A 14,309-nucleotide genomic window follows, 5' to 3' on the forward strand; every position below is an offset into this window, starting at 1 on the left:
AGGCCAGAGCTCTGTCAGACTGAGCTAGTTGCTCCCAGAGAACTCTAAAAAGCCTCTAAAAATGCCCTCTACAGGAGGCGAGAGAATACGTGCCTCATTTGCATAAGGAATTCTTCGCCTTTTAACCCTTGGTTATCTCTTAAAAGGCGAAAAATTCCTTATGCACAGGAGGCCCCTATTTCTCTGGCCTCTTCCTATGGTTAACACAAAGCACTGTTCCAAGTCACTGTGAATCTGGTAGCAACTACCTTGGCTTTAATTATTTTTTTAAAAATTCTTTAAAATTCCTTTTCCTCATGACTGGTGAGGCCACGCCTCCCCTGCCTCTAGTGACTGCAGGTCGCTGGTGACCCCAGGATACTTCATCTGTCATAAATCCATGCCTCTTGCCAAGCCCCCCCAAATTTTGATCATGTGACCCAGTGGTGGGTTGCAAATATTTTTACTATATTGGGCACGTTCCCGGGCACGCGCAACACTTCTGCGCATGCACCAAAGCGTCCGGGTTGGTGGGTGGGGCCTCCTGCCACCACTACTACCAGTTCAGCCAAACCAGGACGAACCGGGAGCAACCCACCACTCAAGTGACCACAGGGCCACTGCAATGATCACACGTGCAAGGACTGGTTATAAGTCACTTTTTTCAGTGCGGGTATCACTTCAAACAATCACTAAACAAATGGTCATAATTTGAGGATTGCCTGTAAGCTTAAAGTCCTCCAATTAGCCTTAGACATTTTTTACTAGGTGGCATCTTTCATTTTCCTTTCTTTTTGTACTTTGTCATTCTAACTTTCCTACCATATAGCCACTTGAGTCGTTTATCTGATTACATGGCAGGGTTCCAAGTAATAAATCTATTGCAAGCAAGACTCCGAGGCAATTGAGTTCCTCAAATATTAATTGCATTGGAGATATCTTATTGGCACATACTTGGTGAGAACCAACTCTGAAACTCCCATGGTTTTCACCTGATTAAAAGTAACGTGGTCCAATCATCGTGCAGTCCGACAGCCAGGTAGCATCCCTCCACCTTCTTCCAACCAGGTGTGAGAATGTCCTTGGTTCCTAAGAGAAAAGATTTTGTTTTGGCTACAAAAATCCTTCTCTCTCAAATCCCCCCTCCCCGACCCTCAGCTCCAGTGTGGCAACACTGAAGCAGACAAAATGGCTTCGGTCAGGACAGCCCCAAGGTTGATATGACATTTAAAGATCTCCTCTGTTCTGCCACTTCATGAGTAGCTTAAGATCCAGCAAGGGGATCTTTAAAATGCTTAGTTTAGTCCTAGATGTCCATCTGAATGGCATGGCGGCCTAGTGGTGAAGACGCTCGCCTCCCACTCGGAAGATTGAGAGTTCAATCCTAGGTGGCAGCAGATATTTCTCTCCTCGAGCACAAAGAAAGAAAATATTTGCTGTGAACTCCACATAGGCATCGGGAAGGGCATCCAGCCAGCTAATGCTCAGCTCCATCCAGTCACCCTGACTCTGTGCTCAATTAAGGGAGTAAATGGTTGTAAAAAGGGAGCCCTAGATCTGGAAGTCCATCTGGAAACTTTACACAGTTAGTTTTCTTTCTTTTTCTTATCCTTGGAACTGTGATTATCATGAACACAGTTGTTATTGCTATCTCCGGTTGTCAAATGCAGTCCCAACAAGTCTTTAGCCGCGTGGGAAAAGCTAGTCCGAGACTCACTCTCATTTGGTTTGCATGCGTGTATGTGTGCGCGCTTTATTGTTGTTATTGTCATTATCCTTTAGCTCTGTCTAAAGCAAAGTACAACGACTTTGATTTATTTTTTCCGGTGGTGCCCAGTTTGTAACCCTTACGAAAACAATGTCTCACTTGAAACATTTCTCCCAAGCAATTAAGGAACTAATATATCTTTGAAGAAAGAAACGGCTACATTTCACACTTGTTTGCATTCGCTTTATCTCCAAGTTAGAGAGACCGATTTGATTAGATTTCTGGAAGTTTATGGCTTTTTTCCTGGCTTTATTCCCAGAATCGATATTACACCCGACAATTCCCTGTGGGTTGGAGCATGGTGGATTGGATTCCTAGGTGCTGGCGCCGGTTCCCTCTTGATTTCGGTACCCATTTTGGGGTACCCTCACCGACTCCCAGGTATGTGAACTGAATCCCAACCAAATTCTTTCAGATTCTTTTCAGGTTTGGAAACCTGCCAAATAGCTGCTTCTCCTTCCCATCAAGGGTACAAGGTGGTTTAATAGCTGTCCTTTTAAAAAAAAAAAATGCGGTGTTTTGAATCTTGATGCGTTGTGCTATTCAATGCAGATTTTAATGCAATACTATTTATGCAATTGAGTTAAACTTTATGGACATACTGTTATTTAGAAAGGTTAAAATATGATGATGGAGGAGGAGGAGAAGAAGAAGAAAAGAAGAAGAATGGAAATAGAATAGAATATTAAAATAGAATAGAGTAGAATAGAATAGAATAACAAGAGTTGGAAGGGACCTTGGAGGTCTTGTAGTCCAAGCCCCTGCCTAGGCAGGAAACCCTACACCATTTCAGATAAATAGTTATTCAACATCTTCCTAAAAACTTCCAGTGTTGGAGCATTCACAACTTCTGGAGGCAAGTTTTTCCAAGGAGAAGGAGAAGGAGAAGAAAGAGGAGGAGAAGGAGAAGGAGGAGGAGGAGGAGGAGGAGGAGGAGGAGGAGGAGGAGGAGGAGGAGAAGAAGAAGAAGAAGAAGAAGAAGAAGAAGAAGAAGAAGAAGAAAGGAGGAAGAGGAAGTAGAAAAGGAGAAGGAGGAAGAGGAAGAGAGAAGAAGAGGAGGAGGAAGAGGAGGAGGAAGAAGAAGGAAAGGGAAAAGGAGGAGGAGAAGAAGAAGAAGAAGAAGAGAAGGAGGAGGAGGAAGAGGAAGTAGAAGAGGAGAAAGAGGAAGAAGAGGAGGAGGAGGAAGAAGGAGAAGGAAAGGGAAAAGAGGAGGAGGAGGAAGAAGAAGAAATTCTATCCATTGTATTTTAAGGATGTAAATACAGATGGTCCTCAACTTACAACCAAAATTAAGACTGGAACTCCCATCACCAAATAATGTGCTTGCTAATTTTAATTTCTCCTTGATTTCACACCCTTTTTGCTGTGGTTAAGGGAATGATGGGATCATCAAGCAAATCCAGCTTTCTCCATGGTCTTTGCCTGTTAGAAACCAGCTAGGAAGGTCACAAATGGCAATCATATGGATGTTGCAATCATTGTAAATGCATGTTGGTTGCGAAGCTCTTGATCAGGTGTCCGTGGGGACACCGAGACAGTCGTAAGCCTGAGCATTGGTCATTTATGACACTTTTTTCAGCACCATCATAACCTCTGAAGGGTGGGTGCTACTCCAAGGTCCCTTCCAACTCTGTTATTCTATGTTGTTCCATTCCAATGCATTCCATTCTATTCTGTTTTTTGGAGTGGTCATAGATTATGGATTATCTATATAGTCTACATACACTATCTACCATGTTTTTTGGACTGTAAGATGCACCAGTGTATAAGAAGTGCCAAGATTTCAAAGAGGTAAGAAAAAAAGGTTTTCTCCTCCCCGGCCCCCCAGAAACACTCCGCAGGCTTCAGCAGGACTTGGGGAAGGCATAAATGCCCCCATTTTTCACCAAAATGGGGCCATTTTCCCTCCCCCCAGCCCTGCTGAAGCCTCCAGAGTGCTTCTGGGGGTGGGGGAAGGGAAAAACACCCCCATTTTTGTGAAAATGACCAATTTTTTTACCTGTTTTTCACAAAAATGGGGTGCGGGGACCAGGATTTGGGAGGCAAAAATAGCTGTATTTGGTATATAAGTCACATCAACATTTCCACTCTCTTTTATGGGTGGGAAGGTGCATCTTATACTCCGAACAATATGGTATATAGCTACGGTGGCGCAGTGGTTAGAGTGCAGAATGGCAGGGTACTTCTGCTGACTGCCAGTTGCCTGAAATTTGGCCGTTCGAATCCCACCAGGCTCAAGGTTGACTCAACCTTCCATCCTTCTGCGGTGGGTAACCCAGATTTTGGGGGGCAATAGGCTAACTCTGTAAACATCTTAGAGAGGGCTGTAAAGCACCGTGAAACAGTATATAAGTGCTATTGCTATTGCTATATTGCAAGCATAAAATTAATTAACATTTTTGTCCAAAATTGAGTAGACATCAGTGGTGGGATTCAAAAAAGTTTATTACCGGTTCTGTGGCATGGCTTGGTGGGCATGGAAGGGGAAGGATACTGCAAAATCCACATTCCCTCCCGATCATCTGGGACTCGGGAGGCAGAGAATAGATGGGGGCGGAGCCAGCCAGAGGTGGTATTTACCGGTTCTCCGAACTACCCAAAATTTCCACTACTGGTTCTCCAGAACTGGTCAGAACCTGCTGAATACCACCTCTGGTGGACATTCAAATGGGACTGCTGAAGAAGGCTGTAACTTTTGCTTGCCAAGGATTGTAAGTTTGTCTCTGAGGTCTTCTGTTGAAAGCTCTCAAGATGATAAGATTGGAAAAAGTGTAAACATTTATAGATGGACTACCTTAAAGGGACAATGTTGGCAGAAGTTTGCAGGAGTATAGTACCCTTACAAATGATCAGCCTATCAAATAGTACCCTGAGTAGAAACTGATGGTATATAGCCCACTTGGCTAAGTCCTTTGTGCATCAGAATGCAACATAGACTTTGTCGGAGTATACGGGTTGCAATAAATGGTTCTAATTATAAGCATAATTTGCTGAATAAATCCCCAGTGGTAAGTTTTATTTACTGAGCATACTAAGCTATAAATCAAATTTTGCAAAGCACAGTAGCTTAACTCCTAAACTGCTATGACAAACTACACAAAATACTTGGGGTGTTTGGCTGTTGGTAAATCATGCCTAGCTAAACTCCAAATACTCATCTAGCTCTTTCAAAAGGATTACCTTTAATGGAATGGAATGGAATAGAATAGAATAGAATAGAATTCTTTATTGGCCAAGTGTGATTGGACACACAAGGAATTCATCTTTAGTGCATAAAGAAAAATAAAATAGAATATGTTCATCAAGAATCATAAGATACAACAGTGATCATCCTAGATTATTAATAAGCAATCGAATTATACTAGGAAACAAATGAAACAATATAAAATTTAAAGCTACAAGCAACAGTGGTTATAGTCATAAGTGGAAAGATAGCAATAGCAATAGCAATAGCAGTAGACTTATATACCGCTTCATAGGCCTTTCAGGCCTCTCTAAGCGGTTTACAGAGAGTCAGCATATTGCCCCCAACAATCTGGGTCCTCATTTTACCCACCTCGGAAGGATGGAAGGCTGAGTCAACCCTGAGCCGGTGAGATTTGAACCGCTGACCTGCTGATCTAGCAGTAGCCTGCAGTGCTGCATTTAACCACTGCGCCACCTTGGCTCAGATAGGTACTAGGAAAGAAGAGAAGAAGAATAATACAAATAGCCTTAGTAGATAATTTGACAGTGTTATGGGGATTAGTTGTTTACCAGAGGGATGGCATTCAGGGAAAAATGTCCTTGTGTCTGCTTGTTCTGGTGTGCAATGCTCTATAGCATCGTTTTGAGGGTCCTCCAGGATTGGGCGGCCTATAAATCGATTAAATAAATAAATAAATAAATAAATAAATAAATAAATAAATAAATAAATAAATAAATAAATAAATAAATAAATAAATAAATAAATAAATAAATAAATAAATAAATAAATAAATAAATAAATAGTTGAAACAAGGATGCGAGGGGTCTGTAAATATTTTCACAGCCCCCATTTTTACTCCCCAGTGTACAGGTCCTTAATGGAAGGCAGGTTAGCAGTAACTGTTTTTCCTGCAGTTCTAATTATCCTCTGAAGTCTGTGTCTGTCTTGTTGGGTTGCAGAGCCAAGCCAGACAGTTATAGAGGCGCAGATGACAGACTCAATAATTCCTCTGTAGAACTGAATCAGCAGCTCTTTGGACAGTTTGAGCTTCCTGAGTTGGCACAGAAAGAACATTCTTTGTTGTGCTTTTTTGATGATGTTTTTGATGTCAGGTGTCCATTTTAAGTCTTGAGATACGATAAAATCTAGAAATTTGAAGGTCTCTACGGTTGATACTGTGTTGTCTAGTATTGTAAGAGGTGGTAGTATAGGAGGTTTAACTTTAAATGGTTAAAGTTGAAGTTTAGCTAAGAAATCCAAATAAAAGAAATAAATAATCATTGTTAAAGAATTGACAACTTTATTTGAAGAGAAGGCATAGCAGAAACCTCAGGAGATTGGTTGTTGATGGTGAGCATTGATATGCTCAGATGATCCAGCTGATAAGTCACAAATCAAAGATCTTATTGAAACATTTGCTCTCTTAGGATCCCAGCGTTACATAGTCATGCGAGTTTCGGAAACCCACCAATCAAAAGATGGCAGCCATAAAACAGCCTCGGATCCTGATTTTGGAAAGACAGTCAAAGACCTGCCACAGTAAGAACTTCCCGTTTTTAATCATTTATAAACATTTGTACTGAATGTGACTTTGGGGTATTTTTTGCACGCCGAACCGGCAGTAATGCCAGCAGCAACCCACCCTTGGTAGGGTGACAAGCTGACACATACATACACTGCACAGGTACAGTATATATGTGGTAGCTTGCTCAATAGTAGTAACTGTGAGAGGGATCTTGGAGTCCTAGTGGACAACCATTTAAATAGGAGCCAGCCGTGTACAGCAGCTGCCAAAAAAGCCAACACAGTTCTAGGCTGCATAAACAGAGGGATAGAATCAAGATCACGTGAAGAGTTAATACCACTTTATAAGGCCTAGGTAAGGCCACACTTGGAATATGGCATTCAGTTTTGGTCACCACGATGTAGAAAAGATGTGGAGACTCTAGAAAGAGTGCAGAGAAGAGCAACCAAGAGGATTAGGGACTGGAGGCTAAAACATATGAAGAACGGTTGCAGGAACTGGGTATGTCTAATTTAATAGAAAGAAGGACTAGGGGAGACATGATAGCAGTGTTCCAATATCTCAGGGGTTGCCACAAAGAAGAGGGAGTCATGCTGTTATCCAAGGCACCTGAGGGCAGGACAAGAAGCAATGGGTGGAAACTAATCAAGGAGAGAAGCAACCTAGAACTAAGAAGAACTTTCCTGACAGAACAATTAATCAGTGGAACAACTTGCCTCCAGAAGTTGTTGATGCTCCAACACTGGAAGTTTTTAAGAAGAGGTTGGATAACCATTTGTCTGAAGTGAGTGTAGGTTTGCGATCTAGGCAGGGGTTTGGACTAGAAGACCTCCAAGATCCCTGCCATCTCTGTTATTCTAGTCTATTGTATTTACTTATGTATTTATTTGTTTATTGAACATCTAAGCATCACCAGTGGTTGGGTTCCTTCAACATGCTGAGTCATGACGTCCCTTTAGTCTAGTTTAATTTGTTGTTTTATTCCTCGGATGAGTCTGTTACCAAACCGAAGACAGCATTGAATTGTCTTCTAAAGAGGATTCAAACAAATGCATCCTTCATTCCCGAGGCCCTTGTGCTGCCTTCAAAACAGACTGAAATAATTCTGTGCTATATCTTCATTGTACACAACTTGTGAGCGGCTGCTGCTAAAGACAGAGAATCATCAGTATTTTTTTGGAGGGGGGGCAAAATAGGATAGCCCAGAAATCTGAACTGAGCTAAACTCAGAAGCATAGACTTTATGTTCTGACCTAGGCTTCCTGAGACAGTAAAAAGCTCATGCGTAGTCCCCCAAAACCCTCTTTTTATTTCAATGGCTCTGAATTATGTTCATTCACAGCTCGTAATGAGTCACAAATAGTTTGTAAAGAGTCTGACAGAAGTCTGCCACAGTCTTTTAGGGTAATGCTGAGAAGCACCCACCTTTTATCTCCCTTGAAACGCTGCCCAAGACCTAATTGGCAATTAGCTTTGATGTTAAATGTTATGTTGTGTTGTGACTTTGACCTCTTTTTCCTCCAAATATTAATCCAACTTTTACTGAATGAAAGGATGAAACTGAGATCTTTGCATTAGGAAGCCATCTGCAAAACCACTCATAAATTATTTCCTTATTCCAATACTAACTATGCAGTTGGGTTTACACATCATGTTTAATCTTAAATGTATGTATGTATGTATGTATGTATCAATCAATCAATCAATCAATGGGGGCTAACCTTTTTGTTGTCATGTGCCAAAAGCACCTATGTTTCTGAACCCATAATGCAATGCGCATGCGCCCTGCTGCGCCCCATTTTGGGCCTGGAAGGCCTCCTGCACCAATGTAGAAGCCGAAACGGGGTGTGGGGGTGCCATGCGAGGCCCCAAAATGCAATGCTTGTAACACCCTCCCCCCCACGCATGAACGTACATGCCTTCCACACGCCCCCCGCCCCCATGCATGCGTGCCAGAGAAGACCAGCTGGCCAGTGGTAGGCACATGTGCATGCGTGGTGGAGCTGGGCTGGGGTGACGACTGGCATGCCCACAGAGAGAGCCCTGTATGCCAACTGTGGAATGCGTGCCATAGGTTTGCCTTCATGGCTATATATTGTTTTATTCCTTTAACATGATGTGCATAAAGAAATATCCCTCATTGTGGTTTAATATGGCCTGGTCCACACAAGAGGCTAAGATAGTGGCTTGTTTCCAACACAGTATAGAAGTCACAAAATAGGTTTAGTTGGCATGAACTCAGCCACATTTCCTACTAATAGTCCACATTCCAGCACTGAAAATGTTACCTAGTTTGGGTAATAAAACATCTGCAAGAGGAAGAAAATAGCAATAGCAATAGCAGTTAGACTTATATACCGCTTCATAGGGCTTTCAGCCCTCTCTAAGCGGTTTACAGAGTCAGCATATTGCCCCCAACAATCCAGGTCCTCATTCTACCCACCTCGGAAGGATGGAAGGCTGAGTCAACCTTGAGCCGGTGAGATTTGAACAGCCGAACTGCAGAACTGCAGTCAGCTGAAGTAGCCTGCAGTGCTGCACTCTAACCACTGTGCCACCTCGGCTCTAAAACCAAGCTTAGAGAGCACCAAAAAACAACCCAGTTAAAATTCTCCATTTCCTGATACCTTTAACTATTCATACAGAAAGAGTTATTGTGTGGCATACATTGTCTGGTTAATTTTCTTCTCTTTCTAATTTCCTGCTAGTGAACATGGGGAAAAACCCCTTCAGTAAAGCAGAAGAAAGAACCACAAATTGCATTTTAGATCAGGTTTTTTTTTCTTCTTCTTCTTCTTCTTCACCAGATTTAACTGTCTAGAAATAACAGACATCTTACCAACTGTTGGGTTGGGTTCCTAGGTCATTCTCACTTCTGGGAAAGCACTTGTGTGAGAAAACATTGCTGAGCAGCTGCTACAGCATGTCCCAAGGGAGTTGGCGCACAAGTTATTGATTTTGTCTTCCAGGAAGCAATTTTATGTAAGAGACATTTCTCTATTCCCAGGACTGTGTTTTTTTCTCCCTGAACACTTCAATAATAAAGACTTTTTATTTATTTATTTACAGCCCACCTCATCCAGAGATGATTTTTGGAGGGGCATTTTTCTTGGATTTGGGGATTTTTCTTGGAGCTAATGATTTTTGATGATGGAGGAGGAGGAGGCAGCACAATACTACACTCTCGTAAAAAGATTTAATGTCAGGGTTCCAAATAGCATCTCAAATTAAATCAGAGTCCAAGGCAAAACATTCCTCAAAGTTCCAATTTATTAAGGGAGCCATGTTGCCACATCTGGGAAAACTCCAATCTGAAAGCTTCCCAGTTTCCCCCACCCAGTTGAAAGTTCAAGATCTTGCCCCCACACCCATAAGTCCATCACATGGTCCAATCTCCCACTGCCATGCTGACAGCTTCACCCATCCAGTTCCAGTCAGGTGCAGAGGTGCAAAGACAAAGAATGACCTTGGCTTTCTAGAAAGAATTTTGTTATGGCTACATAGCATCTAACTCTGTACAATCCCCCCTCCCATTTTCCCGCAATAGAAAATGCATAGTAGAATAATAGAAAGTGTGGCAGGCCAAAGATCCAAAAGAAAAGATGGCTGCAGGCCTGATGAGTAGATTTGCACAACACACAAATTAAAATATAGTTGTTTTCTGAGTCACTATGTCAAGCAAATACACCCATTATTTAGGCTTTGAAGTTTGCAACTCCCTGGGACTTTTCGGTAGTTAGGACAAAGCATTGCAACTAGAACCATTTCCTAGAAGATGCGCAAATAATTCCCAGATGTGAGATCTGCTGGAATTTCTTTTGCTCTCCATCTTTTTCAGAATTCCTTCCTGCCTCCAATCATTGTTTTCCATCATAAATAATTTGGGACTTCCGTCTTCCTGGAGAAAGTCGTGAAAATCTGTCCTACGTTGCCTGGTTTCTATTTCATTCTTTGTTCTAATGTTCTTCTAGAAAAGGGTTGTCCAACCTTGGCTACTTTAAGACTTCTGGACTTCAACTCCCAGAATTCCTCAGCCAGCATGGCTGTGGAATTCTGGGAGTTGAAGTCCACAGGTCTTCAAGTGGCCAATGTTGGATATCCCTGTTCTAGCTATTGATGTCCAACTAACCAGAATGGAGGGACAGATTTTTAAAAGATAACAATTATTTTTCTTTAATTATAAGAAATTTGGAAAATATGCCATGAAGAATATAGGATTATTTGTTGTTGTTGTTAGTTGCGAAGTTGTGTCCCACCCATCGTGACCCCATGGACAACATTCCTCCAGACCTTCCTGTCATCTACCATCCTCTGGAGTCCATTTAAGCTCACGCCGACTACTTTGGTGACTCCATCCAGCCACCTCATTCTCTGTCAATACAATACAATACAATACAATAGCAGAGTTGGAAGGGACCTTGGAGGTCTTCTAGTCCAACCCCCTGCCTAGGCAGGAAACCCTATACCATTCCAGACAAATGGCTATCCAACATGTTCTTAAAGACTTCCAGTGTTGGGGCATTCACAACTTCTGAAGACAATTTCTGTTCCACTGATTAATTGTTCTGTCAGGAAATTTCTCCTCATTTCTAAGTTGCTTCTCTCCTTGTCGTCCCCTTCTTCTTTTGCCCTCAATCGTTCCCAGCATGAGGCTCTTCTGCAGTGAGTCCTTCCTTCTCATTAGGTGGCCAAAGTCTTTGAGTTTCCTCTTCAGGATCTGGCCTTCTAAAGAGCAGTCAGGGTTGATCTCCTCTAGGATTTGACCAGTTTAATCGCCTTGCAGTCCAAGGGACTCGCAGGAGTCTTCTCCAGCACCAGAGTTCAAAGGCCTCCATTCTTTGGCACTCAGCCTTCCTTATGGTCCAACTTTCACAGCCATCCATTGCAACTGGGAAAACCAGAGCCTTGACTACACGCACTTTCGTTTGTTTTATAATCCTCAGGAAAGCTTTGCTAAAAAAAAAAAAGGAATCAACTAAAATAAATGGAAATCACCTTATTAATGCTTGCACACCTGGCTTGGAACATAGTATCTACACTAAATATTTTTTTTCCTTTTTGGGTTTTTTGGATCCTAAAGGTCACTTTGGCTGCTATTGAAGAACCCAACTTTCATCTTCCTCTGCTTAGCTGGAGCTACAGAAGCTACCTTGATTGCTGGGATGTCAACTTTTGGCCCCAAATTCCTTGAATCCCAATTCAGCTTAAGTGCCTCTGAAGCAGCAACTTTGTTTGGTAAGAAAAAAAAGTCGCCGAATGAAGCGTTAGGGCTGTTTAATCCCCATTAGCTGAGCTCAGCTCAGCTCAGCTCCTTCAGATAATTTGCTATTATCACTGCTCCAAGTTTCCAGAATAGAAATAGCATCAATCATGCTGGTTGATGATCTCAGATAGAGTTTAGATAGGGAAGTGTTGTGGCCCAGCAGGAGCTGTTAGAGCTGCCGATGGACTCCGATAGCGAGGAACCCTATGAGTCGACTATGGAAGATGTGGAGGACCCTGGGCAGGGTTCTGACTCAGAGCAGGGACCAGAGAGGCTGGTTGGCCACCAGGAGGCGCCTGAGGCATGGAGCAGTGGGAAAGATCAAAGGGAGTTTGTCCCTGATGCCAGGCAACGGAGGGCGGAAAACAGGCAGTAGTTACTGACAGACTCATAAGAGATAATCAAGCCCAGGTGGTGGCTTGGCCCCTCCCAAGAGAGTATATAAGAAGAGACTTTGGGAGGAGTCCTTTTGCAGGACACAACCGTTCGTACTAATCTGGAGAACTCCTTGTCTGGTCTGCCTTGTGTTCCCGTGTCTGTTGGAGTCTGGATTGCTGCCAACTTCTTGCCAGTGAGTTGTGTGTGGGCTTTCAGCCAATAGGATTATAACTGTTGTGAATAAAGAGTGGCAAACAGCGAAGCCTGTGTCTGCGTTCATTACCGGATGGAGAGGGGGCCAGAACAGGGAAGTGTACTCCTTTTTGGTCCAAATAAACTTCTCGTTTGCCTTCAATAATGATTGTTTGTAATGATTGTAAGTGATTGTTAATCCGTGTGGCCCCACTTGGAACTCATAGTCCGGAGGATACAAAGCATGCACGCTCAAAACCAGCACACTTATGTTTTTGAGGCTGACCAGACTAATGATGCTACCCAGATGAATACCTGGTAGGCAGAAATCCCCCCCCCACATTTTCCTCCCCCAAAACTAAGGTGCGTCTTATACTCCAGTGCTTCTTATACTCCAAAAAATACGGTAATACTAAGCTTGTAAATGAAATTGAATGTGATTTAAATAACAAAGAATTAGATTTGAAAATGACGGATCTGTTTCCTCTTCTTTGGAAGGCTACCTTGTGGTTCCAGCCGGAGGCGGGGGCACTTTCCTCGGAGGCTTCATCGTCAACAAGTTTAAGCTGCGCTGCTCAGGGATCATCAAGTTTTGTTTTATGTGCACCATGTCGAGCCTGCTGGCAATTTTTATCTTTTTCATTGATTGCCCCAACATGCCCATGGCTGGAGTCACCCAGATGCACGATGGAAGGTAAGCAGGGGAAGAACAATTTATTTGCAAAGGAGGCGACTCCCCAAAAAAGCTGCAAAAGGGAAAATATCACATTATAAATCTACCTACCTCCAGTGGTGGGTTTCAGCTCCCGGTGCAACCGGTGCAACCGGTACATTGCAATGGGAGCCGGCGGTACACCACCGGCACCCGCACTGTGCATGCCTGCTCACCCACTACCTGCGATGCTCCAGCTGCTTGGCAGAGCACCGCACAGGTGCCGTACGCTGCGTGTGCATGCACACATGGCCCGTTTCCTTCAAATACAGGTAAGGAACATGGGTGAACGGGCCCTCCAAAGCACCATTCCGGTACGGTGGCTGCCACTTCCGGCAAGCACCAGTATACGCGTACCTGGGTGTACCGCCTGCAAACCACCACTGCTACCTACCCTGTTTCCCTGAAAATAAGCCATCCCCGGATAATAAGACCAATTGGGCTTTTGAACATATGCACTAAAATAAGCCCTCCCCTGAAAATAAGCCCTCCCCGAAAATAAGCCCTCCCCCGAAAATAAGCCCTTCCCGAAAATAAGCCCTCCCTGAAAAGATTTAACCACATGCATAGCCAGTCCCTGCCATTTCCTGAGGGGGGGAGGGACCGTGCCCCACATGTCACACATGCACCTGCTGTCCACATGGAACAGCCTTGCGGAGCCACTACCACAAATCCTAGCTATCGTGCCCCTTCTCTTAGTGGCGGCTGCAAAAAGAGCAGCAGGCCCAGCAAACGCTAGTGCTGGCAAGAGGGTGCCAGAAACAGAGACAGAACTTCCAGCCCTCTCTGGATCAGCAGGTCGCGGGCCGAGGTTAAGGGGACTCCTGCACCTCAAAGATAATAAGACCTCTTCAAAAATAAGGCCAAGTGCCTATTTCAGGGGTCAATAGAAAATAAGACCCTATCTTATTTTCTGGGAAATATGGTATCTGTCTGTCTGTCTGTCTGTCTGTCTCTGTCTGTCTGTCTATCTATCTATCTATCTCTATCTATCCCTATCTATCTATCATCTATCTATCATCTATCTATCTATCATCTATCTATCTATCTATCTATCATCTATCTATCTATCATCTATCTATCTATCTATCTCTATCTATCTATCCCTATCTATCATCTATCTATCGTATCTATCAATCTATCTATCATCTATCTATTTATCTATCTATCTATTTATCTATCTATCTATCCCTATCTATCTATCATCTAAACATCATCTATCTATCTATCTATCTATCATCTATCTATCTATCATCTATCTATCTATCTATCTATCTATCTATCTATCTATATCTATCTATCTAT

At 43.0% G+C, this 14,309-nt stretch overlaps 1 protein-coding gene across 1 annotated transcript in view; it reads left to right on the forward strand.

Moving 5' to 3' along the window:
- SLCO4A1 (solute carrier organic anion transporter family member 4A1) overlaps nucleotides 1-14,309 on the forward strand; it is a 34,726-nt gene that overhangs the window by 8,593 nt on the left and 11,824 nt on the right. Inside the window, exons 3-6 of the mRNA XM_032219025.1 lie at nucleotides 2,007-2,128; nucleotides 6,362-6,473; nucleotides 11,540-11,694; nucleotides 12,791-12,986. Coding sequence (XP_032074916.1) covers nucleotides 2,007-2,128; nucleotides 6,362-6,473; nucleotides 11,540-11,694; nucleotides 12,791-12,986 — 585 coding nt within the window. The remainder of the gene's footprint in view (nucleotides 1-2,006; nucleotides 2,129-6,361; nucleotides 6,474-11,539; nucleotides 11,695-12,790; nucleotides 12,987-14,309) is intronic.

The sequence above is a fragment of the Thamnophis elegans genome, chromosome 5 (genome assembly GCF_009769535.1).
Source record: "Thamnophis elegans isolate rThaEle1 chromosome 5, rThaEle1.pri, whole genome shotgun sequence".
NCBI classification, from domain to species: domain Eukaryota; kingdom Metazoa; phylum Chordata; class Lepidosauria; order Squamata; family Colubridae; genus Thamnophis; species Thamnophis elegans.